General features: G+C 41.0%; 1 protein-coding gene across 1 annotated transcript in view; it reads left to right on the forward strand.

Annotated features, from left to right (window-relative positions):
• The first annotated feature begins 354 nt into the window (after positions 1-354).
• The window catches only part of MNS1 (meiosis specific nuclear structural 1), a 98,573-nt gene continuing 71,095 nt past the window's right edge, over positions 355-27,832 (forward strand). The window contains exon 1 of the mRNA XM_066273868.1: positions 355-411. Within this exon, the coding sequence (XP_066129965.1) occupies positions 382-411 (30 nt within the window). The 5' untranslated portion in view covers positions 355-381. The remainder of the gene's footprint in view (positions 412-27,832) is intronic.

Raw genomic sequence — 27,832 nt, forward strand, 5'->3', positions numbered from 1 at the left:
TCCGCCCTGCTCTTTATAATTATAGCTGCCGTTCCAACCTCTGCCAAGGGTTGGCGATTGCACTGTGATATCGCCAGGTGGCTGCTCTGCAGCAGAGAAAATTACCAAGTTTCCTAGGTTGGTCCAGTTTTGTCACCCAGGATCCAAATCAAAACTTCCAAGGACAGCCATTCATCATCTTGTGACAGCCACTTCTTCGCTTTTGCTTGTAACTTCTAGACGGTGGCGCAGTGGGGCCCTCCTGCGCTTGAGTGACGGGGCAGGACTAAGATGCCGGTGTAGCTGCACCCACTTTGCGCAGAATCACACACACTACATCGGGAGAGAATTAGAAACAGCATCTCGTGACAGCCCAGAGGTCACGCCCCTCCCAAACGTGGAATGCCTTGTCTGCTGATCCTTATTGTCCTGGTATGGTCAGGAACTAGAATGCAGGGTGGGGAAGGGGAGTGGGGAGCAATCCTTAAGCACAAACAGGTGAGACTAGGATCATCGATATTTTGCCAGGCCTCCGCCACCGTGGCGGCCTGTGCCACACCTGTGCCTTATATGTCGCAGCATTGGAATACAGTCGCTGCACTTGGATCTTTCTTTAACACCAAGTGTCATTTGAATTGTCGTCATGAGAGGTTTTCATTTCTATACGCCAAAGTTTGGCACTTTCCCATCATTCCTTTTTTGTACTAGTTAAAGCCATTTATGACAATGATTTTTCTTGTTGCTAAGGTCACTGGAGTATAATAACCAGGCTTTTTTGTTGGTGTAGAATTGTTCTGAATGTCAATCACCGTTAGCTCTGGCGACCTGGTTGGAGGTACTAGTACTATGGGACTAAGCTTGGTTCTTGTGTGGCGGTGGGGACGTGGCGTCCAAAGGGCTGTGTTTCTACTTTGCGGTCTTCAGTCATACTGACAATAAGGACTTTTGTGTATGTAATTCTGTAATATCTCTGTGTACAGTTAGTTTTATAATGAAAGGATAAACAATTTGAATTAGAAGGTAGGTTTAAGCCATTACCAGATCCTTTGTAAATGGCCTAACTAGTGTTCCCAATTAACCTTGCCATAAGTATGCACACTATATTAATTATGTATTTTGCATAGAATTCCCCAAACAGTAATGTATATTTAGCATTATCAGACTTGGGGGGGGATCTATATATTGTGCTTTTTTATCTGTGAATGGCAAAACCATTTTAGTGGGTAACTGCCATTTGAAGGCTCGGTTGGATCTATACCTGAATGTTGCATGGCGTCGTAGAGCATGCAGATGTGGTTTGTGGTTGCATATGGCAATGAATGTTTGTCTTCAATTTAAAAAGACATCTGTCATATACAGTTGAAATACATGTGGCATATTACTAAAAAGTAATAAACCATTAAAAATCAGACAGGTGGGATGGCAGACCCTGCTAGTTGCCTTTCTCCTACATCAAGAGTGAGCAAACCATCGTCTGCAAGCTAAATCCAGCTGGTGGCCTGTTTTTATAAATAACATATTATTGGAACACAACCTCACCACGTATTTGTTGCCTATGGCTGTTTTCATGCTTCAAGGGCAGAGCCAAGCAGTTGCAGCAGATGTCTTCTGGCCCACAAAGCCTAAAATATTTACTATATGACCCTTTACAGAAAAAGTTTGCAAATTTTGTCTTATGTTAAGAGAACCCAATTTTTTTTTTGTATTTTTCCGAAGTTAGAAGTGGGGAGGCAGTCAGACAGACTCCCGCATGAGCCCGACCAGGATCCACCCAGCATGCCCACCAGAAGGCGATGCCCATCTGGGGTATTGCTCCATTGCCATTGGAGCTATTCTAGCACCTGAGGCCATGGAGTCATCCTCAGTGCCCGGGCCAACTTTGCTCCAATGGAGCCTTGGCTGCGGGAGGGGAAGAGAGAGATAGAGAGGAAGGAGAAGGGGAAGGGTGGAGAAGCAGATGGGCACTTCTCCTGTGTGCCCTGACTGGGAATTGACAGAACTCCATTTTGATTGGGGCAGTCATGTGTCAGTTTAAAAAGAAATCACTTTCTTGCAGCTGGGGTAGCCATGTAATCCAGTTATGCCCAATGAGATGTAAGAGAAAATGAGCTCAGTGGGGCCTTCAGGGAAGCTATTGTTTGTCTGGATTGTAAGGGGAAAGCTCCCTGAATTTTTTCTAAAATGTAATCTGCCTTTGTAGTTAGTATATAACTTCTTAAATATATTAGCTAACCCAGTGGTCAATAGTAGCATTTTATGATGATGGCAACTCTGACTTGGCAGGTTAACATGATTGAATTTAGGATTTAGGGTGTGAGAAAATGTGGAACCTGGTGGAATACTCTCCAGTTCCGTATTTGAAGACTTTCTTTTTATCGCATCTATGAGGAGATGAGGACCACTCCTGAGTGATTCCCAGAGCACTCCCCACAGCACTTCTCTCTGTGTTTCCTGCTCCCCTCTACCTTCTCTCCCCTGTGGTTTCTGTGCTTGACACCGCAGGGAAAGGGGTAGTGAGATGATAAGAGAGTGGGAGGAGCCTGACCAGGTGGTGGCGCAGTGGATAGAGCGTCGGACTGGACTGGGATGTGGAGGACCCAGGTTCGAGACCCCGAGGTTGCCAGCTTAAGCATGGGCTCATCTGGCTTGAGCAAAAAAAGCTCACCAGCTTGGACCCTAGGTCGCTGGCTTGAGCAAGGGGTTACTTGGTCTGCTGAAGGCCTACGGTCAAGGCACATATGAGAAAGCAATCAATGAACAACTAAGGTGTCGCAAACGAAAAACTGATGATTGATGCTTCTCATCTCTCTCTCCGTTTCTGTCTGTCTGTCCCTATCTATCCTTCTCTCTGACTCTCTCTCTGTCCCTGTAAAAAAAAAAAAGAAAAAAGAAAAAGTGAGAGGAGCAGGGAGTTCACAGAACAATCCGAGCAATCTCTCCTCCTCGCCTCATCATACCCTGATCAAACTGCATTCATTAATGAACTTTCCGCAAAATGTGATCCTTGCAGTAACAAAATCAGCCCATGCCATATGGTAGCTTCAACGGAGACACTACTACCAACCATCCCACAGTCCCTCCTGCTTCCTTCCCTGGCCTCAGTAGGATTCTGGAAGAAAACCTTCAGGGGTCCCCAAACTTTTTATACAGGGGGCCAGTTCACTGTCCCTCAGACCGTTGGAGGGCCGTCACATACAGTGCTCCTCTCACTGACCACCAATGAAGGAGGTGCCCCTTCCGGAAATGCAGCAGGGGGCAGCGGATAAATGGCCTCAGGGGGTTGCATGTGGCCCATGGGCCATAGTTTGGGGACGCCTGCCTCAAGTGGATATTGAAAATCCTAATCCTTTCTCATAAAACCCAAAACAAAATCCAAAGAGAATATGCAAAGTTTTTATGGACAATAACTTGTCTGATACATTTCACCTTAAAATCCTGAAAGTCTACACTCAATATGATCTCACCTTGTGCAAGACCCCTGTTTTTGGTTTTTGTTTTTAAAGATTCAAAGAGAGTTAAGTTGTGGAATTGAATTCTTGTTCAATTCTTTTACTAGTAGGATTTTTTTCTTCATTTTTCAATGAAAAAAAAAATCTTTAAAAAGAGTCTAATATGGCAATTTGCATAATTGCTTTTATCTTACAAATATCATCAGGAAAACATAAAAATACTGTTATTTTTGGTATTAAGTTCAAACATTATTTGGTCCACTAATGCTCTCTTGGTTTGGTTGTAAGTGGTCTGCAGTTGGTTTACTTCTTCATGATTTTCTCTACAAATTATTTTTTACTCTGGCTATCTATCATGTGTGTGACGTTTGGAGCCAAGCAAATGTGGCTAAGTATGTAAAGAAATCTGATCTGGATTTATAAGGCACTTGGTGCTTCGAATCGTATTTCCACAATTTAAAGCCACCATTCTCTCTTCTTTCGTGACTGACGTCAGACCTAGTTGACTCCCTTGTCAGGAGTGGATCTAAAATGCAAGCATAGCCACTGGTGCTCTAGACTCCTCAGCACACGTCTCTGAAACCACAAATGGCCTGGCTAGAGTCCCAAGTCAAAATGAAATAAAACACTCTAGAATGAAAAGATTCTGGGTGTAAACAGACTGCTTACTTGAAAAAAACAAATCTAGGAACGTTGAAGAGCGCTAGAACTTGTATCACTATGGAAGGCAGAATTCCACAGCGGCCCTGCGGATTCCAGCCCCTGGGGCCCACCTCTGTACATGGCTTCCCTTGGAGTGTAGGCAGAACCTGTAAATATGGGGTACCACACATCAGGTTACTTATAAATTGACTTTTAATTCATCAAAAGGGAGTTATGGCCTGACCAGGCAGTGGCGCAGTGGATAGAGCGTCAGACTGGGATGCGGAGGACCCAAGTTCGATACTCCAAGGTCGCCAGATTCAGTGTGGACTCATCTGGTTTGAGCAAAGCTCACCAGCTTGGACCCAAGGTCACTGGCTTGAAGAAGGGGTTACTCGGTCTGCTGAAGGCCCACGGTCAAGGCACATATGAGAAAGCAATCAATGAACAACTAAGATGTCGCAACAAAAAACTAATGATTGATGCTTCTCATCTCTCTCCGTTCCTGTCTGTCTATCCCACTCTCTGACTCTCTCTGTCTCTGTAAAAAAAAAAGTGGGGGGGAGTTATGTGGGCAGATCTAAGAGATTGGACCTGTGAGAACGCTTATGGGACATGACCTGTAGGTGAATCTGAGGGCAGGCGGCCTCTAGGACCTGAGAGCAACCCCTGGCCAACAGCCAGCAAAAGCAGAACCCGCAGTCCTACAGCTGCAAAGAAATGAATCCTGGGAACAATCTGAATGAGCCTGAAAGAGGCCCCAACCTCCAGAGGGGACCCCAACCCTATCCAACACCTTGATTTCATCCCAGTAAGATCCTGAGCAAAGAAACCAGTTTTCCCATGCCTGGACTCCTAATCCATAGAAACTATGAGATAATAAATTTGTGTTGTTTTTGTCTTCTAAATTTTTAGTAGTTTTTTATGTAGCAATAGAAAACTAATACAATCACAAATGCAAAGCCTACCTCTGATAACCCTGACACGATGGGAGCTCCAGGCTCTGTTGTGGGGAAGCAATGTCTTTCTTTAGAACTCTCCTGCTGGGATGGATGATCTGCTGGCTGGATGTTGTACTTGACAAGAACCATGCGAAAGTTCATAAGGATGGCTTTAACAGCAGTAAACACTCATTCGTTCATCAAGTTATTCATTCAAAAAATATTTGAGCACCTACCATATGCCTGACATGTTTTCAGGTACTGTTTTATAGGATGGTACTAAATTTTTTTTCTATTTTCTCTTCTAGATACTATTTCTACCGTTTTCTGTACTTTGGGAGGCTGAATTTTACAGACTTCTCTATAGGGCTTCTGTGTACTCTGGATTCAGCTAATGGAATAAACTAACAAGAAGATAAAAGTGTGGAAAGAGAGTGTGCAGTCAGGAGACTTATTTCTTTGGAATTTTCTCCAGCAGGTTTCTTGGAGTTAGCCTGCTGCATCCCTCCAGTCTTGTTGATTGGAGTACCTCACCCCTTGGCCCAGTCCTGGGTGTTAGGAGCTCCCCACTGATGCTAGCCCTGGTGTACTGCACTCTCCCTGTTTCCCTGTTGTACACCTAAACCCTGGCCACACCTTTGTAAAGTTTTTTTATCCGACTCTCTTCATTTCTTTGATGTTCGTGCTCTTTCCTACCAAGGATACAGCACTAATAATTCCCCCCCACCCCTGAAAACCTGGTATTTGGAACAACTGGATCAGGGATTCTAGTCTCAGTTTACCCTCTACCTAACTTCAGGAACATGGTCTTTCAGGGACACTGTTTCCTTATCTATGCAATGAGAGAAGAGGTTTGAAGTATCTTTAACATTTCTGCCACATTATGTGATGTTCAGAAGGAATGTAATTTCTTTATCTGTGACTGATATGAACTTGCTCATGAATCTTTATTTTTGTGTGTGTGACAGAGACAGAGAGAGGGATAGATAGAGACAGACAAGCAGGAAGGGAGAGAGATAAGAAGCATCAATTTGTTGCAGCTCCTTAGTTGTTCATTGATTGCTTTCTCCTATGTGCCTTGATGGGGGGGGGGGGAGGCGGGGAGCTATAGCAGAATGAGTGACCCGTTGCTCAAGCCAGCGACCTTGGACTCAAGCCAACAACCTTGGGCTTCAAGACAGCAACCTTTGGGCTCAAGCCAGTGACCATGGGGTCATGTCTATGATCCCATGCTTAAGCCAGTGACCCCAAGCTCAAGCTGGACGAGCCTACGCTCAAGCCACATGAGCCTGCACTCAAACTGGAGACCTTGGGATTTTGAACCTGGGTCCTCTGTGTCCCAGTCCCATGCTCTATCCATTGCACCAATGCCTGGTCAGGCATTACTCAAGAATCTTAACCCTTTGATGTTGAAGAAACTGTATCCAAGCCAATCTAATGAAATGATAGAACTATCCTTTTAGACAATACTCAGTTTCTCTAGGTAAAAATGCTCAGCTTCTTGAATGTCTTAGTTCAGTCTTCTGGGGTTTTTTTTTTGGTGTTGTTGTTTTTGTTTTTGTTTTTTTGTAATTTTCCGAAGCTGGAAACAGGGAGGCAGTCAGACAGACTCCCGCATGCGCCCAACCGGGATCCACCCGGCATGCCCAGCAGGGGGCGATGCTCTGCCCATCCGGGGCATCGCTCTGCTGCAATCAGAGCCATTCTAGCGCCTGAGGCAGAGGCCATAGAGCCATCCTCAGTGCCCGGGCCAACTTTGCTCCAATGGAGCCTTGGCTGCAGGAGGGGAAGAGAGAGACAGAGAGGAAGGAGAGGGGGAGGGGTGGAGAAGCAGATGGGCACTTCTCCTGTGTGCCCTGGCTGGGAATTGAACCCGGGACTCCTGCACTCCAGGCCGATGCTCTACCACTGAGCCAACAGGCCAGGGTCTTAGTTCAGTCTTTAGTCCCTTTTCCAGCATTTCTGCAGGACAGCTTCTGGGTGCCTGGAAGGAGGGGACTGGCTTATGTTATGTGACCTGATGACTAAGGAGAGGAATTCAGGTCCTGGAGTTTTCTTGGTATCTTCTGGTTCCTCCAAGGTACCATCTCATGTTGGCTTTATTGCAGCTTGTCCTGAGGCCTTTCATAAGGTCTAGGGTAGAGGTTGGCAGGATTTTCATAAAGAACCATATAATAAATATTTTAGGCTTTGTAAACTCAGTCTCTGTCACAATTACTATGGACAACATATAAATGAATGGGTGTTTACTTTATTTTAAAAATAAACCACTAGGTTGGATTTGACCCATGGACCACAGTTTGCTGACCCCTAGTCTAGAGTCTCTGTGGCTGACTTGCCTTCCCCTCACTCTCACTCCTGGAGACCCTCCTCCTGTGCCCTTACTACTAAGGGCTCCAATGGGATCCACCTGGAAGCCTGGCCTGAGGGGTTCACATCAAGCCTCTGCTGTGAGGGCACCTCACCAATTCTTGTACTTGACAAGAATCATACAAAAGTTCATAAGAATGGCAGTAAAAGTGCCCCCAATTCAGAACCAGGGCACATGGGAACAAAGGATTTAGTCCCTCCCTGCATCCTGTGTGTCCCTCAGTTTGGTTAGACTTTCCATAGACACCCTGTGTCAAAGCTTTGCCCCAAGAAGAGAGAGAAAACAGACCCTCTGGAGCCCATTGTCTCCGGTTCCCTTTTTCACACCATCCGTTATGATCAGAAAAATAATTTTTTCTCTCTTGACCTTTATTTTTTGTCTATTATATTTTATATTATATATTATATTCTTACTCTTACCATGGGACAATAAGCTCCTTGGCCTAGCCACAATAGTGGAAGGAGTATCTTCCTATAATATGAGAGTTCTTTATAATATGAGAGAACACTTTGAATTGGTACTTCCATAGTTAGTTCTTAATATGTCCAAGGGGAAATAAAGAAAATTTGGAAATCTTGTCTGGAGAGAATCATCTGGCTTTGGTTCTAACAATTTTCTGCAAAATTATATTTTGACTGTCAAAAATTAAGTATTAACTCTTCACTCTCGTTAGCCGCCTTTTAGAGCCACCACTAGCAGTAAATGCACACACGTCTCTGGTGGAAACACAGGCTAGGAGGAAAGTCTTGGATTCTGGGAAGCAAATGAGAAAAGCACATTACTGTTTTATCTAAATTCTACCCTTGTGGCCTGACCTGTGGTGGCGCAGTGCATAAAGCGTCGACCTGGAAATGCTGAGGTCGCCGGTTCGAAACCTTGGGCTTGCCTGGTCAAGGCACATATGGGAGTTGATGCTTCCAGCTCCTCCCCCCCCTTCTCTCTCTCTGTCTCTCCTCTCTCTCTCTCTCTGTCTCTCCCTCTCCTCTCTAAAATGAATAAATAAATAAATAAATAATTATTAAAAAAAAATTCTACCCTTGTTACAAGTGAAAAGATAAGCAAAGTAAGGTAATTGTATAAATAAGGTACACCAGAAAAACGGCCTTATTCTTAAGTAGTTGTTTTATTTTTTATTCATATCAGCATTGATCATTCACTTTACACAACAGGTGAGTCTCCAAATGACTCTGGGCTGTTTGCTATCCAATATAGTCTCAAATGTTTAAGTTTCCTGCCCAAGGATGTCAAAACCATTTGCTGGTGGCTCTAAGGCACTTCTGAAAGAGATTGTGTGTGGAGTGGAAGACAGAACTTATGCCTTAGGGCAGTGGTCCCCAACCCCCGGGCCACAGACTGGTATCAGTCCGTGAGCCATTTGGTACCAGTCCACAGAGAAAGAATAAATAACTTACATTATTTCTGTTTTATTTATATTTAAGTCTGAACGATGTTTTACTTTTAAAAAATGACCAGATTCCCTCTGTTACATCCATCTAAGACTCACTCTTGACGCTTGTCTCGGTCACATGATACATTTATCCATCCCACCCTAAAGGCCGGTCCGTGAAAATATTTTCTGATATTAAACCGGTCCATGGCCCAAAAAAGGTTGGGGACCACTGCCTTACGGTTTTATGGAACCACATTGACATCTCTGCTTTGCCCATAATTGCTATGAAATTATGGTCTAGTTCTTTACTATTTCTAAGTCTAATGTTCCAATTTCTGAAATTAGCTTTGTAATATTTAATGTAAATACAACTGCTTAGCATAGGGCCTGATGTATTTACTACATGCTCAGTAAGTGGACTTTGTTAGTTAAAGCTACTATCGAAAGTCTAAAATGTCTTTCAGTCCAACTAGTGGATAGTCACAACTCTGTTTTGTAAAATCCACGTTCTGCTAAAGCATTTTTAGGGAGCTGAATTGCACTTGGACTAAATTGGACAGTGCCTACATAAATTTCTGCTACCTTAGACTGTGTTTCTTCACTCCGTATAGGTGACTCCTAGTAGAGAAAAGTAGTGACACGTTGGTTCATACTAGATTTTGATTATGTCTTTTCTTCCTTTTACATATTTTTTGCCTTTTCTTAAATTATAATTCTTGGTTGGCAAAGAATAAACATACAAGCAGCACATACCACTTTAATTGACCAAACTGACATTTAGAGTTTGAGGTTCATGTCAAGAAAAAAGTGGGTTTCATAAATATATAAGCAATTTAATGGTTTTAAGGGTTAGTTCCATTTGTCCCTTTGCAACAAGTAAGAAAAACTTGATCCCTCTCCCAATTTTTTTGCTTCATTCTCAATAATACTAGGAAATACATTGTTAAATTAGGTTTTATATATATATATATTCAGAAATGTTTAAAAGTCAATACCAATTGTTAAATTTCCCACAAGTTCACACCACAAAAGAATTAGATTCGGTACCAAGCTCACTGATGCTGAGTCTTACTCCATTGATTCCTATTCTCTGTGAGGAGGCAGACTCAATGTTATTGCCTGAAGGTTGTTTTATGTTTTTTTAATTCCCATGAGGGAGCCCAAATGGCCACAGCTTCTGGGCTTATCAAAGTGTAACTGCAGAAATCTGTACTGTGTGTCCTAATGTTTTTTTGGGTGTGTGTGTTTGGTTTTTTTTTGTTGTTTCCATGTTTTGGCAACTGTGAACAATGCTGCAATGAACATGGGGCTGCATATGTCTTTACATACAAATGATTTTGAGATTTGAGGGTATATACCCAGTAGAGGGATTGCTGGGTCATATGGTAGTTCTATTCTTAATTTTTTTTTTTTTTTTTACAGACAGAGAGAGAGTCAGAGAGAGGGATAGACAGGGACAGACAGACAGGAATGAAGAGATGAGAAGCATCAATCATTAGTTTTTCGTTGCTCATTGCGACACCTTAATTGTCCATTGATTGCCTTGTCATATGTGCCCTGACCGCGGGCCCTCAGCAGACGGAGCAACCCCTTGCTCCAGCCAGAGACCTTGGGTCCAAGCTGGAGAGCCTTCACTCAAACCAGATGAGCCCGCACTCAAGCTGGCGAACATTGGGGTCTCGAACCTGGGTCCTCCGCTTCCCAGTCCAATGCTCTATCCACTGCGCCACCGCCTGGTCAGGCTGTCCTAATGTTTTTGATATTCCCTATGCTTAAGTGTAATGTGACTGACCTTCAGCCCGATCAGTTTAACTTTACATTGGGAGTTTATTGGGGATACTGGAGGTGGGATTAGAGTGAGTTTCATGATGAAAACTCAAGCGGAGGTAAAAAGATGTCTTTGGGGAGACCCTTTGAAGATGAAGAAGTAGACAAAAAAGAAGAAAAATTATACCTACAAAGGCTGTCCAGGTAAGAACTTCATAATAAGAATGGAAGAAGTATGGAGAACAGGAAATAAACTTGGGAGATGGATAATATTATACATCCTTGTCCATCCTAAGCACATTCTGTCTTTCATCTCTGCTCTGTGCCTTCTCCTAGCTGCCTGTGCCTGGCCCAGGGACACCTTCCCTGACCTCCCCTTCCTTCCTGCCGTTTCCTCTAATCTCACGAGGATAGACTTCCAGATCCCCGGCCTAGGTAATGAAATTGCTAATGTGATGATCAGATAGTGGGCATACATATGTTGGTGTCTACAAGGCACTGTCTTTAAAGTCTACAATGAGGGTTTGGGTAGCCTGGGACTTGCCTGATTCTAACCAAGAGAAAATCAGTCATAGCAGCAGGACAGTTGGGATCATTGTGGGCAGGAAGTTGCACTGAAAGAACAGAGCCCCTCAGGTCATACCTGCTTGATCTAAGTGATGAGCCAGCCCCAGGTCATTGCATCATCATCAGAATATCAAGTTCAATTCTAACGAGGTTAAAGCTGCAAGACTGAGGGGAGATGGCAGCTTGGGAAGGCACAAAGGAGATGGCAATCACAGCAGCAGTCCAGGGCAAATCAAGTGGTCAAAGAGGCTAAGCAAATGTATCTCCTGACACTGTGCCTGCTGCTATCTATAGAGTAGTGGAGATGGAATTCCACTAGAAGGGGAGGAGGTGGCAGGATCATTGACACCAGCTGGAACTTTCCCACATCTTTAGCTTCACAGTCCTTCCTCTATCGTTACTCCAGCCTTCGTAACACTACACAGTGGTGTTTTCCTACCACTTTTTTATTACGTTCTCTGGGCATAAAGATAGAGGCTCATTAAAAATCTCTACAAACTCCCATGACTGAGATTTCATTCATTCATTTAATTAATAGTTATAGGGAGCCTGTATATTCTAACTACATTCTAAGAGTGCCAAAATAATACAGAAGCATATCATCAAATAGCTCATGATCGAGTGCAGGAGAGAGATATGTGAAGAAGAAATTACAATGCCGTGTGCTGAATGCCCTGATAGGAGTATGTAAGGGAGTGAGAGCGAGTGAAGGAGGAGAAAGGTCAAGGAAGGTATTCACAAAGGGGGCCATGTTGAATGAATAGGAGTTTGTCAGCTGGACCGGTGGGGATAAAGCATTCCACGCAGTGGGAGTACCAGGTGTAAAGACCCAGAGGAATGAAACAGTCCAACGCATCCTTAGGGGACAGAAGTGTAGAAAAGTTCAATGAGGTTGAAGAGAGCAAGGGTCAGATGACGAAAAGTTCTGAATGTATTGCTAAGGAGCTTGAGTATTATTTTACAGGTGACAGGAAGTAAAAATTCTGACCCTTTTGATTATAGAGATTAATCTCAGGCCAGGTTAGTGCTCTGCACTCTCTTTCTTTCTTTGACCCACTTCTCTCAGATGCTAAGAGCTGGCTACTCACACTTCTGGTTCACGACACCCTGTTGACATGGGTCTATGCACAGCCCCTCATCTATTTCATTATATCATTTTATTTCTTTTTTCTTCCTTCAACCATGATCCTCATGCCCATACTTGCTCCCAACAGAGGCAGCCACTTGGATAGATTTGGGAGGTGTCCTCAGATATTTATGTATCCTTATAACTTATCCTCTGCTCTTTTGCATATGTGTTTTTAATTCATACAAACGGTATTGTGATAGAACATTTCTTTCATTTAACACTATGTTTTTTATCTCTCTTGTAATTCTATGTATATTGATTTTATCACTTCCTATATCTGCATAACATTCCACAGAAACTATTCACATTTTCTGATCCTTTCCCCTGAAGTTGAACAAGAGGTACACTGTCCTGTAAAGCAAACAATGCAGCAATAAACATCCTTATATATGTCCTATTATGGAACTGGGTGAGAATTTCTTTAGAATATGTATTCAAGAATGCAGATATGAGCTTTATGAATTGTTGGCTTACCAATCACTGGCAGATAACTCTGCAGATCAGCTATACCAGTTTCCACTCACATTAATAAGACATGAAAATACTATGTCTCTTCATCCTCACCAACATTCAGTATTTTCTGACTTTGTCATTTCTACTGGCACTTACATATGTCAAGTGGAATCTCACTTTAATATATATTTCTCTACTGTTCAGATTTCCCTTTATGTGAATTTCTCGTTTATGTTATTTCCCTATTTTTCTGCTGGGTTTTCTTTCTTTTTCTTATTTATTTGTAGGTATTCCTTATATATTTACATATTAATGCCTTGGTTCTTTTAATCATTGCAAACATGTTTTCCCAGGGTGTCCCCTGTTATTTTATCCAGTGTTCTTCATCAAACAGAAATACTCAATTTGATAAAGTCAAATACATCAGGGGTTTTTCTGTATGTTAAGATATATACACTTTTTTAGGTCTCATTTAATACAATTCTGTCAACCCCCAAATGGACAGAGATACCCTTTTACATTTTCTCTTTTTGGCCCCATAGTTTTAAATCTCTTATTGGTCAGAAGTTCACTTTTGTGTATAGTATAAGGTAGGGATCTAAATTTATTTTTCTTCAAATAGTGAGAAAGTTACCCATTGGTTAGCAAACTGACACCTGTACAGCAAGAAGAGACCGAAGAAAGGGGCAATCACTCCAAGTTAGTAGATGGAAGTTTTAATAAGCAAGGGAACTTACCTAAGAGGCTTGTCTTGGGCGGCCACAAGATCAGTAGATCTTCAGATCCACCTGCCAGAATCTTAAAAGTTTATATAGAGGCCTTAACTGGGTTGAGTCTGGTATTCAGTCCAGATGACCTCAACCACACTTTAATCTCCTAAGGTAGGGGTCGGGAACCTTTTTGGCTGAGAGAGCCATGAACGCCACATATTTTAAAATGTAATTCCATGAGAGCCATACCATGACCTGTGTATGTTATGCATTATCCAATAAAATTTGGTGTTGTCCAGAGGACAGCTGTGATTGGCTCCAGCGACCCGCAACCATGAACATGAGCGGTAGTAAATGAATGGATTGTAATACATGAGAATGTTTTATATTTTTAACGTTATTATTTTTTTATTAAAGATTTGTCTGTGAGCCAGATGCAGCCATCAAAAAAGCCACATCTGGCTCGCGAGCCATAGGTTCCCAACCCCTGTCCTAAGGCTATGTTCTTGAAATAGCTCCTACTTTGGGAATAGTAGGCAGACAATACATTCTAAGGACATGGAGGGGGTGAGGAGCCTTTGATGGCCTGGGTCCAGCTCTTGGGTCAGCCAACAGTTATGTCCTCTCAATGACTCCTCCATCATTAACCCCACTCCATCTACTAAAGAATCCATTTCTTCCCACTGATATGAGGTGTCACTTTTTTCATTTAGCAGGTACTTAAATAATCATGGGTTTATTTCTGAGGACTCAAATTCTGTTTCATGGTTCAATGTGTCCAGTGCTGAGATTCAGACAGTTCACACAGGTTTGACAGAACCAATACCTAATTTTTTGTTGAGTTTGTTGAACCAGTTGTTAAAATGGCACTTTAATCAGGGTTCTAAGGTGGGCGCCTGGGAAATTGCTCAATGTGGAAACCACAAATTTACATTGCTTACTCTTTTTTAACATTCATCTGTGCAACAGTGTATTCTAAGCACCTGTAGTAATGTTCATTCTGTCAATAGGTGAAAAAAAATTGACAAAACTATGTTTGTAATATCTATTTATTCATTCCATAAAACTTATAACCTTAATGAAATACTACATTTTAATTCCCTCGCATTTGTTACTTCAGTAAACAAACATATAAAGTAAAGAGAAAAAGTGCCAAACAACCAGGGGGGACAAGCTGTCATTTGTTTCAGCTTTGTGTTACACAATATGGAAATATCTTAAATAATAGTTTTATTGTTTTTTATCAGGTATTATTTAATATTTTTCATTAATGTTTTAAAACTCTTATAATCTAGTTTTATGTCCCTGTTTTATTGTTTTTATTTAAGTATTAAATGTATGAAATAATGAACTACCTTTAGGTATATTGTTTTATTATTTATAAAACGGTCATTAGGGCAGAGAACCAGTTGTTAAATTATTTGAATCCCATCACTGGATCTATTTCCATAGCGTTACCACGATGCTTTATGATATCTCTTTTGGATAGGGTAAATGTCTCCCAATCCCATCCTTCTTTTTCAAAATTGATGTTACCCATAGACTCATATTCTTCCACATAAAATTTGGAATGTTTGTCAAACTTCTCAAAAATTGCTGCTGACATTTAAATTGGATTTTTTTTTTTGCATTTATGGACTAATTTGGGGATAATTGATATTTTAAAACGTGTAAGTCATTTTATCCATGAACATAAAAAATCTTTACATTTATTTAAATTCTTTTCTTTTTAAATGTTTATTCTTTTGATTTTAGGGAGAGGAAGGGAGAAAGCAGGGAAATGACAGGAACATCTGTTCCTGTAAGTGCCCTGACTGGGAATCGAACTGGCAGCCTCTGAGCTTCAGGATGATTGTCCAGTCAACCGAGCTATCCAGCCAGGGCTAGATTCTTTTTTTATATCCTTAAAATTTGTTCATTTTTTTTCATTGTGGTCTTATGCATGCTTTAATATTTTATTCCTAGATATTACATAGGTGGTGGTGTTATTGTGTTGATGTCATGTCTAAATTTTTCTCTTTAATCATTGTTAGTGTAATGAAAACACTAGCTCTCTTCTTCAGATTCAGAGAATTTTCCATGTAGGTAAAAGTGTCATCAGCCAATAATGATACAATAAAAACTCTTTCCTCTCACTATTTTTCCTTCTTACTTCTTTTCCTGTCTAATTGCACTGGCTGGGAGTTCCAAACTTATGCTGAACAGTGATGATAGCTGTTTGCTTGCCTTGTTCCTGATTTTCTTAAAATGCTGCATTTAAAGTAATTCTAGTAAGTATTACATTTGCTGCAGGTAGCAATATAGAGCCTTAACAAGTTTCAGAACGTCTCCTCTATTCCTAGTTATCTCAGAGTTTGTGGTTTGTGTTTTTAATTACAAATAGTTGATTTTTTAAAATATTTATTTATTTATTTATTTATTTATTTAATTTCTTCAGAGTCAGAGAGAGGGATAGACAGGGTCAGGCAGACAGGAACGGAGAGATGAGAAGCATCAATCATCAGTTTTTCATTGCAACATCTTAGTTGTTCATTGATTGCTTTCTCATGTGTGCCTTAACCATGGGCCTTCAGCGGACCGAGTAACCCCTTGCTCGAGCCAGCAACCTTGGGTCCAAGCTGGTGATCTTTTGTTCAAACCAGATGTGCCTGCGCTCAAGCTGGCGACCTCGGGGTCTTGAACCTGGGTCCTCCACATCCCAGTCTGACGCTCTATCCACTGCGCCACCACCTGGTCAGGCTAAAAATATTTTATTTATTGATTTCAGAGAGAGAGAGAGAGGGAGGGAGAGACAGAGAGATATCAATTTGTTCCACTTATTTATGCATTCCTTTTTTTATGTGACAGAGACAGAGAGACAGAGAGAGGGACAGACAGACAAGAAGAGAGAGAGATGAGAAGCATCCGTTTTTCATTGCGGCACCTTAGTTGTTCATTGATTGCTTCCTCATGTGTGCCTTGACTGGGGGGAGGGAGCTACAGCAGAGCGAGTGACCTCTTTCTCAAGCTAGGGACCTTGGGCTCAAGCTGTTGACCTCGGGTTTCAAACCTGGGTTCTTCACGTCTCAGTCCGATGCTTTATCCACTGCGCCACTGCCTGGTCAGACTATTTATGCATTCTTTAGCTGATTCTTGTATGTGCCCTGATCAGGGATCAAACTCACAACCTTGGCATATCTGAATGATGCTTTAACCAACTAAGCTACCTGGCCAGGGCTCAAATAGTTAATTTTTTTCAAATAGTTTTATAGGCTTCCATGAGATAATTGTGTAATTTTTCTTTTTAGTTTATTAATATGATGATGTACATGGACAGGTTTTCTGTTATAAAATTATTCTTCAGTCTTAGTATAAATTCTATTTTATTATTAGACATTATTTTTAAAACACTGCTAGATTTAGTTAGCTATTTTTTTTTTTTAGAATTTCACATACATTTTCATATATGAGATGGGTCTAATTTTTCTTTCATTACCATTGTTTTGTATTTGAATTCAGATTTTACTGAATTCATAATGTGAGTTGAGAAACTTTTACTCTTTTTCTCCTTTCTGGAATGACTTGCATATGGTAATAATTGTATTTTTTAGAATACTTGGGAGAATTTACTTGAATAACAGTCTGGGTATGTAGGGTTTTAATTCTGTTTATGGAAAGGTAAATTCTTTTATTGGGTTTCTGATTTCATTAGTGGTTTTGGTCTTTTCACATTTTAGATTTCATATTGCATTATTTTTGGCTTTTGTGTACTTTCATAGTCACTTATTCCTCTTGTCTAAGTTTTCAAAAATATTGGTATGCATGTATGTGAGTGTAAAATTTAAATTGCTAATTTCTTTCTGTGTTTTGTTTATTCCCAATTTCTCCTTTTTTCCCTTTATTATTCTTGCCAGAAACTTCTCTATTTTTTGTTTTTAAAAATCCAGGCATTGCTTTAACTAAACTTCTCTCTTTTTTTGGTGCTGTGGTTGGTCAGTATTTTATTGACTTCCTATATTTATTGTTTCCTTCCTACATATTCATTTGGGCTTTCTCTGTTTTTCATTTTCAAACTTCCTGAGGTAAGAACTTAACTCATTAGTTTTAAATCACTCTTGTGCTCTTACTGGCTCAGTGGATAGAGCATCGACCAGCATGTGGATGTCCTGGGTTGGATCCCCGGTCAGGGCAAACACGAGAAACGACCATCTGCTTCTCTTCCCCTTCATTTCCCCCTTCTCTCTCTTCCCCTCCTGCAGCCAGTGACTTGACTGGTTCAAGCATAGGTCCAGGAGCTGAGGATAGTTCTGATGATTAGAGCATCAGCTCCAGATGGGGGTTGCTGGTTGGACCCCGGTTGGGGCACATGCTGGAATCTGCCTACCTACCCTTTTCTCACTTAAAAACAGAAACAAATCATTCTTGTTTTTTTCGATAAATATAAATTTATCAAATCTATAAATTTTTTTCTAAGTAGTGAGTTAGTGTGTCCTACAAATTTTTATTGATTGATTGATGGATTTTAAAGAGAGAGGAAGGGAGAGAGAGAGAATGATTTGCCATTCCACTGAGTTATGCATTCATTGATTGATTCTTGTTTGTGCCCGGGGAGTGAATTCACTACCTTGGTTTATCAGGATGACACTTTAACCAACTGAGATATCCGGCCAGGGCCTAGTGTGTCCTACAAATTTTGACCTGAAAAATTTTTTTCTTTTCCAAGTGAGAGGAGGAAAGATAGAGAGACTCCTGCATGGGCCCTGACTGGGATCTAACTGGCAACCCCCATCTGAGGCCGATGCTCAGTCCATCTGGGGTCATGCTCACAACTGAGCTATTTTTAGTGCCTGAGATGGAGGCTCCATGGACCCATCCTCAGCACCAGGGCAATGCACTCAAACCAATCAAGCCATGGCTGAGGGAGAGGAAGAGAAAGAAAGAGAGATAAACAGAGAGTGAGAGAAGGGGGAAAGGGAAGAGTGGATAAGCAGATGGCCTCTTCTGTGTGCCCTGGCTGGAAATTGAATCCAGGATATCCAAACACTGGGCTGAGGCTTTACCACTGAGCCAACTGGCCAGGACTGACCTGCATATTTTTAATACCATTTAATTTTAAGTTTTCTCCTTAAAGGACCAAAGAGTTTTGGTACAGGTTTTAGTTCCCAGATATATATATTTTAAAGTTTATTTTCTTGTACTGATTTCTTTTTTCTTTTCTTTTTTTTTTTAGAAAATTAAATTTAACAGGGTGGCATTGATCAATAAGAGTACATAGATTTCAGGTAAACATCTCCACATCATTTGAACAGTCTATGACAGCGGTTCTCAACCTGTGGGTCACGACCCACAGGTTGAGAACCAGTGGTCTATGACATTGTACTGTATACTCATCACCCAAAGTCAAATTATTTTCTGTCACCTTATATTTGTCCCTCTTACACCCTTCCAACTCCTGTTCCCGTTCCCCTTCCCTGCCATCACATCCCCCTCCCCCTGGTAACCATTGCACTCTTATCTATGTCCATGAGTCTCAGTTTTGTATCCCATCTATGTAAGAAATCATACAGTTCTTAGCTTTTTCTGATTTACTTGTATTTCACTCAGTATAATATTCTCAAGGTCCATCCATGTTGTTGTAAATCATACTATGTCACCATTTCTTGTGGCTGAGTAGTATTTGATCAGGTAATACTGTATCATTTAATTCACTGGAATTTATTATGGCCTGATACATAGTTGATTTGAGTAAATATTTCATATATGCTTGAAAAAGAAGTACATTCTTTCTTAGTAATGATAGATACATGACAGTTAGGGTGTCTATATGCAAATAGAGGATAGGTAAGGTAGATAGACTCAAGTTCTTAATTTTGTTACTTGTCTTCTTTATATTTGATTTTTAAAAATCTGAACAAAAGATAGCCACATGGCCTTAAAAACCTCCTAAACTGGGGTTGAACACGTCAGTAAAACAATTGGGCATGAATTGGGTGAAGGAGGGGGTACAATGGTACCTTGAGATACAAGCAGACCAACATACGGATTTTTTAAGATACAAGCTGCGAATTGGTCCATATTTTTTGTTCGAGATCCGAGCAAAATTCTGAGATATTAGTCGTGATTCAGGAAGCTGCCACTAGTTGGCATGTTGGCACAGGTCCAGTATCGGCAGCACAACACCAGCATCTTGTTCTTTCTCACGTATTACCTGCAGAATCAAGTTGAATCTCATGCACTGTACTCGTTCTTGCATTATTTTTGCATTTTTTACTAACTTTTTTTGTGTGCTATCATGAGGCCGAAGAAAGTGAGTTTAAAGAACAGTGGTGAGAAGAAGAAGAGAATGATGTCGTTAGAAATAAAGCAAGAAATAACAGAAAAACATGAGCGTGGTGTACAAGTGATTGAACTGGCAAGGCTGTACAACCACAATACATCTACAATTTGTACCATTCTTAAACAGATGCCATCAAAAGTGCAAATTCAGTGAAAGGAACTACAATTCTGTCCCAATTAAGGACAAATATCCATGAAGAAATGGAGAAGCTTCTGCTGGTGTGTGTGAAAGAGAAAGAGCTGGCAGGAGATACAGTGACGGAGACTGTAATATGCAAAAAGGCATGTATTATTTATGGCGACTTGAGGAAGAAAGAACCATCAGCCTCAAAAGAGGCAGCAAAAGATACATTTAAGGCAAGTCACAACTGGTTTGAAAATTTCAAGAAGAGATCTGGCATCCACTCGGTGGTGAGGCATGGTGAAGCTGCGAGTGCTGACGTTAAGGCAGCTGAGGAGTACATCGCACGTTTTTGCTGTACTTATCGCAAAGGAACGCTACATCCCCCAACAAGTGTTCAACTGTGACGAAACAGGATTGTTTTGGAAAAAAATGCCCCGGAGGACTTTCATCACTACAGAGGAGAAGAAACTGCCAGGTCATAAACCCATGAAGAACCGTCTGACCCTTGCATTGTGTGCAAATGCTAGCGGTGACTGTAAAGTAAAGCCACTGCTAGTGTATCGTTCTGAAAATCCTCAAGCCTTTAAGACTCACAAGATTCTTAAAGAAAAACTACAGGTTGTGTGGCACACCAATGCTAGGGCATGGGTTACATGGCAGTTTTTTATTGAATGGATAAATCTCGTCTTTGATCCTGCAGTGAAGAAATATCTTCAAGAAAATAAACTCCCGATGAAAGCATTACTAACCCTTGAAAATACTCCAGCCCACCCACCTGGTGTTGAAGATGACATTCTCGATGAGTTTGAATTCGTGAAAGTCCTCTACCTCCCACCCAACACAACTTCAATCTTGCAACCTATGGATCAGCAGATCATTTCCAACTTTAAAAAGCTTTACACAAAGCACTTATTCCGCCACTGCTTTGAGGTGACTGAGAATACAAATCTAGCCCTTTGAGAGTTTTGGAAAGATCACTACAACATTGTGATATGTTTACGCTTTATTGACTTGGCATGGCAAGAGGTTACAAGACGAACCTTGAACTCAGCATGGAAAAAGTTATGGCCTGATGTTGCAGACAGGGACTTCGAAGGATTTGAACCAGAGACTGAGACCAAGGTAGAAGCGTTGGAGGAGATTATGTCCCTCGGAAAGTCAATGGGTCTGGAGGTAGATGAGGGTGATGTAAACGAGCTCGTCAAGGAACATGAGGAGGAACTCTGAACTGAGGAGCTGAAGGAGCTACAGATGATGCAACATACGGAGCTTCTGCAAGAGATTAGTAGTGAGGAGGAGGTACAGTCGGAGGAAGTGATTTCTACAAGTGAAATTAAAGACAGGCTGGCAATGTGGGAGAAGCTTTCAAGTTTCATTGAAAAGAAACACCCAGAAAAAGTTTCAACTGGTCATGCTTCAGCATTTTTTAATGACACTTATTTGTCACAGTTCCATAACATTTTAAAAGGCAGGCAAAAGCAAACCTCTTTGGATAGTTTTATTCAAAAGTCCTGCAAGTGAAAGTGCTGAAAGTGCAGCCAAAAAGGCAAAAACGGGTGATGATTAAATGAAAAATATGTAATGTTAAGCTTAGGTTAAGTTTAAAGTTAAGAAAGTGCATTTTTTTACAATTAAGTTTTTGTGGTTTCATTTTAAGTAAAGAAAGTGCAGTTTTAGTTTTGTTTAAAGTAAAGAAAATGCAGTTTTAGTTTCCATTTAGTGTTAAGAAAGTGCAGTTTTAGTTTACGTGTCTACAGTGCCTGCATCCCTTCTTCCCTCCCTCCTCCTCCACCATTCACCTCCGTTAGCCGCACTCATCTGTCTCCAAGGTAAGAATACAGTACTATATTATATACTAATAACACCTTTTTCTTTTATTTCATATATTTTGTATGCATTGGTAAAGTATACATATGTGTTTCTTAATTAAAAACATCTTTTTTCATAATTTAGGATGGTTTGGGGGTGTTTCACAGGGCTGGAACGGATTAAATCTATTTCAGTTATTTTAAATGGGAGAAATTTGTTTTATATATGAGTTGACTGACTTACAAGCTCAGTTACAGAACGAATTAAACTCGTATCTCAAGGTACCACTGTATTTATTTTACCCTCTGTATCCAATTTGAGTGTACTGTGCTGAGGACTTACTCTTATGAAGGCACGTATTTTATTGACAATCGTAAGAAGAGGGAAAGTAGAGAAGGAAGGAAGGAAATTAATGAGGTTCTCTCAGTAGAAGGAGAATTAGAGAAAGCTGCTTCAATTTAGGCGCTGTGGGTGGCTTATACCTTGAAGAAAGGTAATGTGTTTATGTGTACATGAGTGCGCGCGCGCGCGCGCGTGTGTGTGTGTGTGTGTGTGTGTAGCTTTCACTTGAGAGACAAACTGCTTCGTTTGGGGACATCTTATATGATGGGGAAACACAAAGAAAGAGAATTCTTTTGTTACCTTCAAACTGCTGCTTCCTGGACAAAACATGAAAGCTCTATGCTGTGCTGGGCAGGAATAGGTAATTACAACGAAACCACTTTGTTTTTTCATTGTTCTTGCTTTGTGTGAACAAAGCTCAAATTTGGCAGAAATGTAGATGGAGGTTACACATTAATGAAATCATCTGGCCTGAGACTAATATTTTTTAATGCATGTGAGCTCCCCTGGGGCTCTCAGAATTATTTTGGGAAGTAGACTTGGTAAAAGCCTGGATAAAAGCAGGAGAAGAGCTCAAGGCCATTGTATTTGGGGCATTAAGTGTTAATATGACTGACTTTGGGCTCATAATATGCTTTGACATACTGGGTTTATATGTGTATATGTGTATTATCATTTTATATATATTTCAAAAAATATATACAGCATGAATATAACTCTTTTTTCACAAGTAGCACACAGCTTTGTTAATGTGCTTCATCCATTTGACAATATAGCCTTGATATAGTATAATAGCCAATAAAAATATTACCATCAATAGTAATCCACATGCAGAAAGAATGAATGCATCTGGAAATTTTAGGTATTCATCTACCACTAGCTTGTCTGATCAGACCCAATTTACTTAGCAGGAAAATATCCAAACATTTAAATATGCAAATGTATGAAACCAAATGAGACATCATTTAATTCTTTTATTGTCTTACAGTGAAAGACAGCAAATGAGCAAGTTGATGGCTTTATGCCAATTATTTTTACTAGGATTTCTTTTATGCTAAGGTATAGCTGAAGGCAAGCCCTCAAATTCTAGCAGGAACATGCAGCAGCAATAACATGAATATTTTAGGGGCTATAAGATTCTTTTCATGGGTTATGGTTGGAAATAAAAAATTTAAGTTGCAACTGCTTTGGCAAATACGTCATAAACAACTGGGACTAAATGTAAGTGTGTGTGTAGGGCCTCAATCCCAGACTTGCTCCTAAAAGATCCAAGTTCTAGGGTCCAACACCCTCCACAATGGGATTAACTTTTTTTTCTATCTTTCTAGATTTATTTTTTTACAGTTCCTAATTCAGCTTCCCACCTCCCTCCAGCCTCATAAGCTTACTTGAACAGGACAGGCATTTTCACCATTCAAGGAACAAGGCCTAGGGACGATCTTCAAATGCGAAGGCCAGCAAGCCTGCAGTACAACCGTGGCACATAGAAATTCAGAGGGAACGAGCCTGGCTGAAACAGAGCAGTAGGCTAACAGGGCTCAGGTCATGACCCCAGCGTGACAGCTACATTTCCTCTACTCTTTCCTACCAGACTGAACACTTAACTTGACCCTCTCCTCTAGCCGACCATGACAGCAGCAAGCACCACATAATAGCCCCCTCCCTTTGGCAAGTCACAAAGCCCTGTTCTGGTGACAGCTTGTCGGGAACATCCATTCACATTGAAAGGGAGACATTAATAATCTAGAGGGAAATCTTAACCAATCAGGTATTTAACCTATTTGTTTAAAGGTGCTTTCTCCCTTCCAGGAAAAAAAAAAAAAAAGAGTACAGTATTTCTGTGTTTAAGGCAAATCAAGAATTAATGAACCTCATCCTCTTTTTCTTACTGAAGGCACATCACTGCTTAAGTCACAAAGTGCTGACCCAGCCAGAGGCTCCAGAACCTGGGGCCTCAACGCAGCATTTTAAAGACTCATCCTCAAAATAAATTAGTATTTTAATGATAGCCCTGGCAACATATGGTGAATGGAAGACACTTTCTGTAGATTAAGCAACATAGTTTCCATTAATGGTTTGCTATACTTGAGACCTTGAAATTTAACTGTTCATTTGGTGCAGTTTCTGCTGAATTATTTAAAACACCTCCTTACTGCTTTAATTTTGAATTTGCATTAGAAAGTACAATGCCAATTAAGATTCCTCTGTTGCCTCAAATGCTCTAAAAATAAATACAAGCTAAATCCCAACCGTGAATACATTTTTCTTTATACCATGACCTTTCTGTTATCCTATGCTTAGGCAAAATAAATAAATAGTACACAAAAAATTGCAGAAGGAGATAGCCAGGAGGTTAGGAAGTTATTAAGGTAATAAAAAAGTAAAGTTCATGGATGGCTTTTGGAAGTGCTGGAGACACTTGGCTCAGAGTTCTATATTTAGGTAGAAAACTCAGCATTTAATTTGACTAGTACAAGTTCCACCATCTCCACAATTACATAATATAAGATATACGTGTAAGTACTTAGACATATATAAAACCAGAAATTAAAGAGATTGGCTCAATTGGCTGATTTAAATTTTACTCAGTGGGAAATAATCAAAAGAGAAATTCAGCCTGACCAGTGGTGATGCAGTGGATAGAGCGTCAACTTGGAACTCTGAGGTCCAGGTTCAAAATCCTGAGGTCGCTGGCTTAAGTGCAGGTTCATGGCTGTGAGCGTGTGCTCACCAGCTTGAGCGCAGGATCATTAACATAATCCCAAGATTGCTGGCTTGAAGCCCCAGGTCACTGGCTTGAACAAGGGGTCCCTGGTTGACTTGAGCACCCCTCTCCAGTGCTTCCCTAGTGAAAGCACATATGAGAAGCAATCAATGAATAACTATATGAAGCAACTACAAGTTGATGCTTCTCACTCTCTCCTCTTCCTCTCTCTCTCTCTCCCTCTCTCCTTTCCTATCTCTCTCAAAAAAATATTAATAAAAAAAGAGAAAAAGATGCCAGACATACAACTTTTGCTGACCATACTTTCATTTTTTTTTAAAGATGAATGTTTTTCTTGCTCACCCTCCTCCCCTGCCCTGCAACTTCTTTTTTTTTTTTTTTTTTTTTTTTTTAAGTAAAAGGAGGGGAGATAGACCAACTCCCACATGTGCCCTGACCAGGATCCAGCCAGCAACCCCCATCTGACGCCAATGCTTGGATTAACCAAGCTATCTTCAGCACCTGGGGCCAACACTTGGACCAACTGAACCACTGACTGCAAGAGAGAAAGGGGAAGAAGCAGGGGAAGAGGAAAGGGAGGGGAAAAAAGAGAGGGAGTGGAATGGAAGAGAAGGAGGTGAAGAGAAGCAGATGGTCGTTTCTCGTGTGTGCCCTGATGGGGGATCAAACCAGGAATTCCACACACTGGACTGATGCTCTATCCACTGAGCCGACTGGCCAGGGTCACAATGTTCTTTTTATTATGTGAAGGTTAGCTATTGACTGTTAAACCTGCATCAGATAGACCCAAACCATTTCAAACTCCTCATATACATATCTCTGTCTCTCAAAAAACATTTCTACAGGCCACTTCTCCTGCCTGAAATGTCTACTTCCTGTTGCCTCAAATCTCTTGGACTCTGGCCTGACCTGTGGTGGCGCAGTGGATAAAGCGTCGACCTGGAAATGCTGAGGTCGCCGGTTCGAAACCCTGGGCTTGCTTGGTCAAGGCACATATGGGAGTTGATGCTTCCAGCTCCTCCCCCCTTCTCTCTCTCTCTTTCTCTCTCTCTGTCTCTCTCTCTCATCTCTAAAAAATGAATAAATAAAATTAAAAAAAAAAATCTCTTGGACTCTCTTCAAAGCACTCTGCTTTAGCAAGGTCTTCCATGAAGGAGTTCTCAACTGATTGCAGCTGGTGCAGGCATTCTGACCACTCCATCATGATTGTGCCCTGCATCCTTATCCTTGCACATGTCAACTTCCCTAAGATAGTCGGCAAATATAGTTCTGAGTTACATGTGTGTTGCCACACATTTTCCCTCGGGTACAGCTGATTAGTACAGTGTCTTCCTCACAGTTACCACTAAATAACTGCTACTTCTGGACAACTGGAAGCTTAGACTATCAACTTGAAACAGAGTGCCACCTACTGGTAAAAATGCCGCAGTAGTATCAACATGATTACATTCTGCCTAATGAAAGTACACATATTTACTACATGCATACACACATACGCACAAGTTCTCACCACAGTTTGATTAGAAGAAATACACCCTATCAAATCAATACTTTAATAAGATCTATGTTTTCAAAAATGAATTAACAACGAAATAAGAAGGAACCTGCATTATGTCCCTAAATGAAACTATTGCCAAAAAATGGGTGTGAACTATAGGATATGCTTCTGGCTATTTTGCAACCTTTTCTTTCTATTTATTGAAAAAAATCATGTATGAAGTAAGGAACCAAAAGAATATACAATAAAATGTCTGATGTCATTAGCTTCCTATGGAAATGGTACTGTTTAATGAGGAAGACTCGTTTTTGTGTTTTATTCCATGAACTTAGTTTTTTCATCAGGTGAGCCATAGCTACAATTCTGGGCATATCTCTGGGTCGTGGACCTCTGAGTGAGCGTGATTTCCCAGCACAAAATGCAGGGATGTATAGAAGAGCAAAATAAAATATTTGGTCCCTGTTTATCAGGCTAACATTATAGTCCATTAAATAATTTCCCCAACCCCCTAATAACTCCAATCTTTCTACTGACTGTAAAGCAAATCACATCCCATCACGAGTACACTTAACATGCACAGGAATGGGCCCATAAATTAAGAGAAAACTTTTCTTTCCTGGCACAGAGGCTGATTTAGTTGGCCTGGGATCATTAGTGGCCAAGCAGATGCCCCCATCTATAACCCATAGACAGCTCTCAGCTGCACAGAGAACCTTTCATTTCCTACGGGGAGATGAACTCAAAACTTGTCACTGATTTTTGCACCCTCTTAATCTTCCTGTTTATTCTGTGCTTCATTAAAGTCAATCTCCACCGGGCAGACTGTCATCTGAGCTTGGCCTGTCCGGCTGTCTGCTCTCTCCAGAGAGCATCCTTCATCCTGATAAACGGCTGTGAGCCGAGCATGTGACTGAGCTCCTTAAGGTAAATAGATTATGGAGATCTTCTTCTACACTTGCTCAACAGAATTTGATAAGCAGGAACCTTGACATGGCGTCGTGGTGGAGATAATGCTTTTGTGAAAAAAAAAAAATGAGGTTTCACATTTACTGTTGCGAAATGAGATAGGGGATATTTATTTTAATCATTGTGTCATACTATATACCTTTAAGGCTGCATTAGCTCGTGCTATTCATCTGCCAAGTGTCTCCCTCAGGATTCAGCACCATTTATAGGAGCTTTACTGTGTGCCAGGTTCGTGCCAGGCATGGGGGACATAAGGATGCATATAGGCATGGATGGTGGTGGCCGTGGTAGGAAACACAGTGCAGCTCCGTGGGAAGCTATAAAGCATGCCACCATTCACTGGCAGCCCATGTGCTGAGTGTAGTGTGTGTCTGTTGGTTGGACTCATAGACCATGTCATCCCAGAACAGTTCTATACTGGGATGAAAAAGAAACACCAAGGCCTGAGACTGGTTTCTAGGCAGCTCTGTTGCTACTCTGCCTCATGTTGACAGATAAGCAAACCTATCCCCTGCAGTTGCATGACTTTTCTACCTAGTAAACCACGCATGGACGAGAGTCTGGAGAAGGAAAGACTCACCTCTCAGGTAAGGGATGTAGAGGCATCTTGGGTGTCTGAGTGAGGGCAGGTTCCTGTGACCACCAGCTGAGCATC

The sequence above is a fragment of the Saccopteryx bilineata genome, chromosome 4, assembly GCF_036850765.1.
Source record: "Saccopteryx bilineata isolate mSacBil1 chromosome 4, mSacBil1_pri_phased_curated, whole genome shotgun sequence".
Lineage (NCBI taxonomy): Eukaryota > Metazoa > Chordata > Mammalia > Chiroptera > Emballonuridae > Saccopteryx > Saccopteryx bilineata.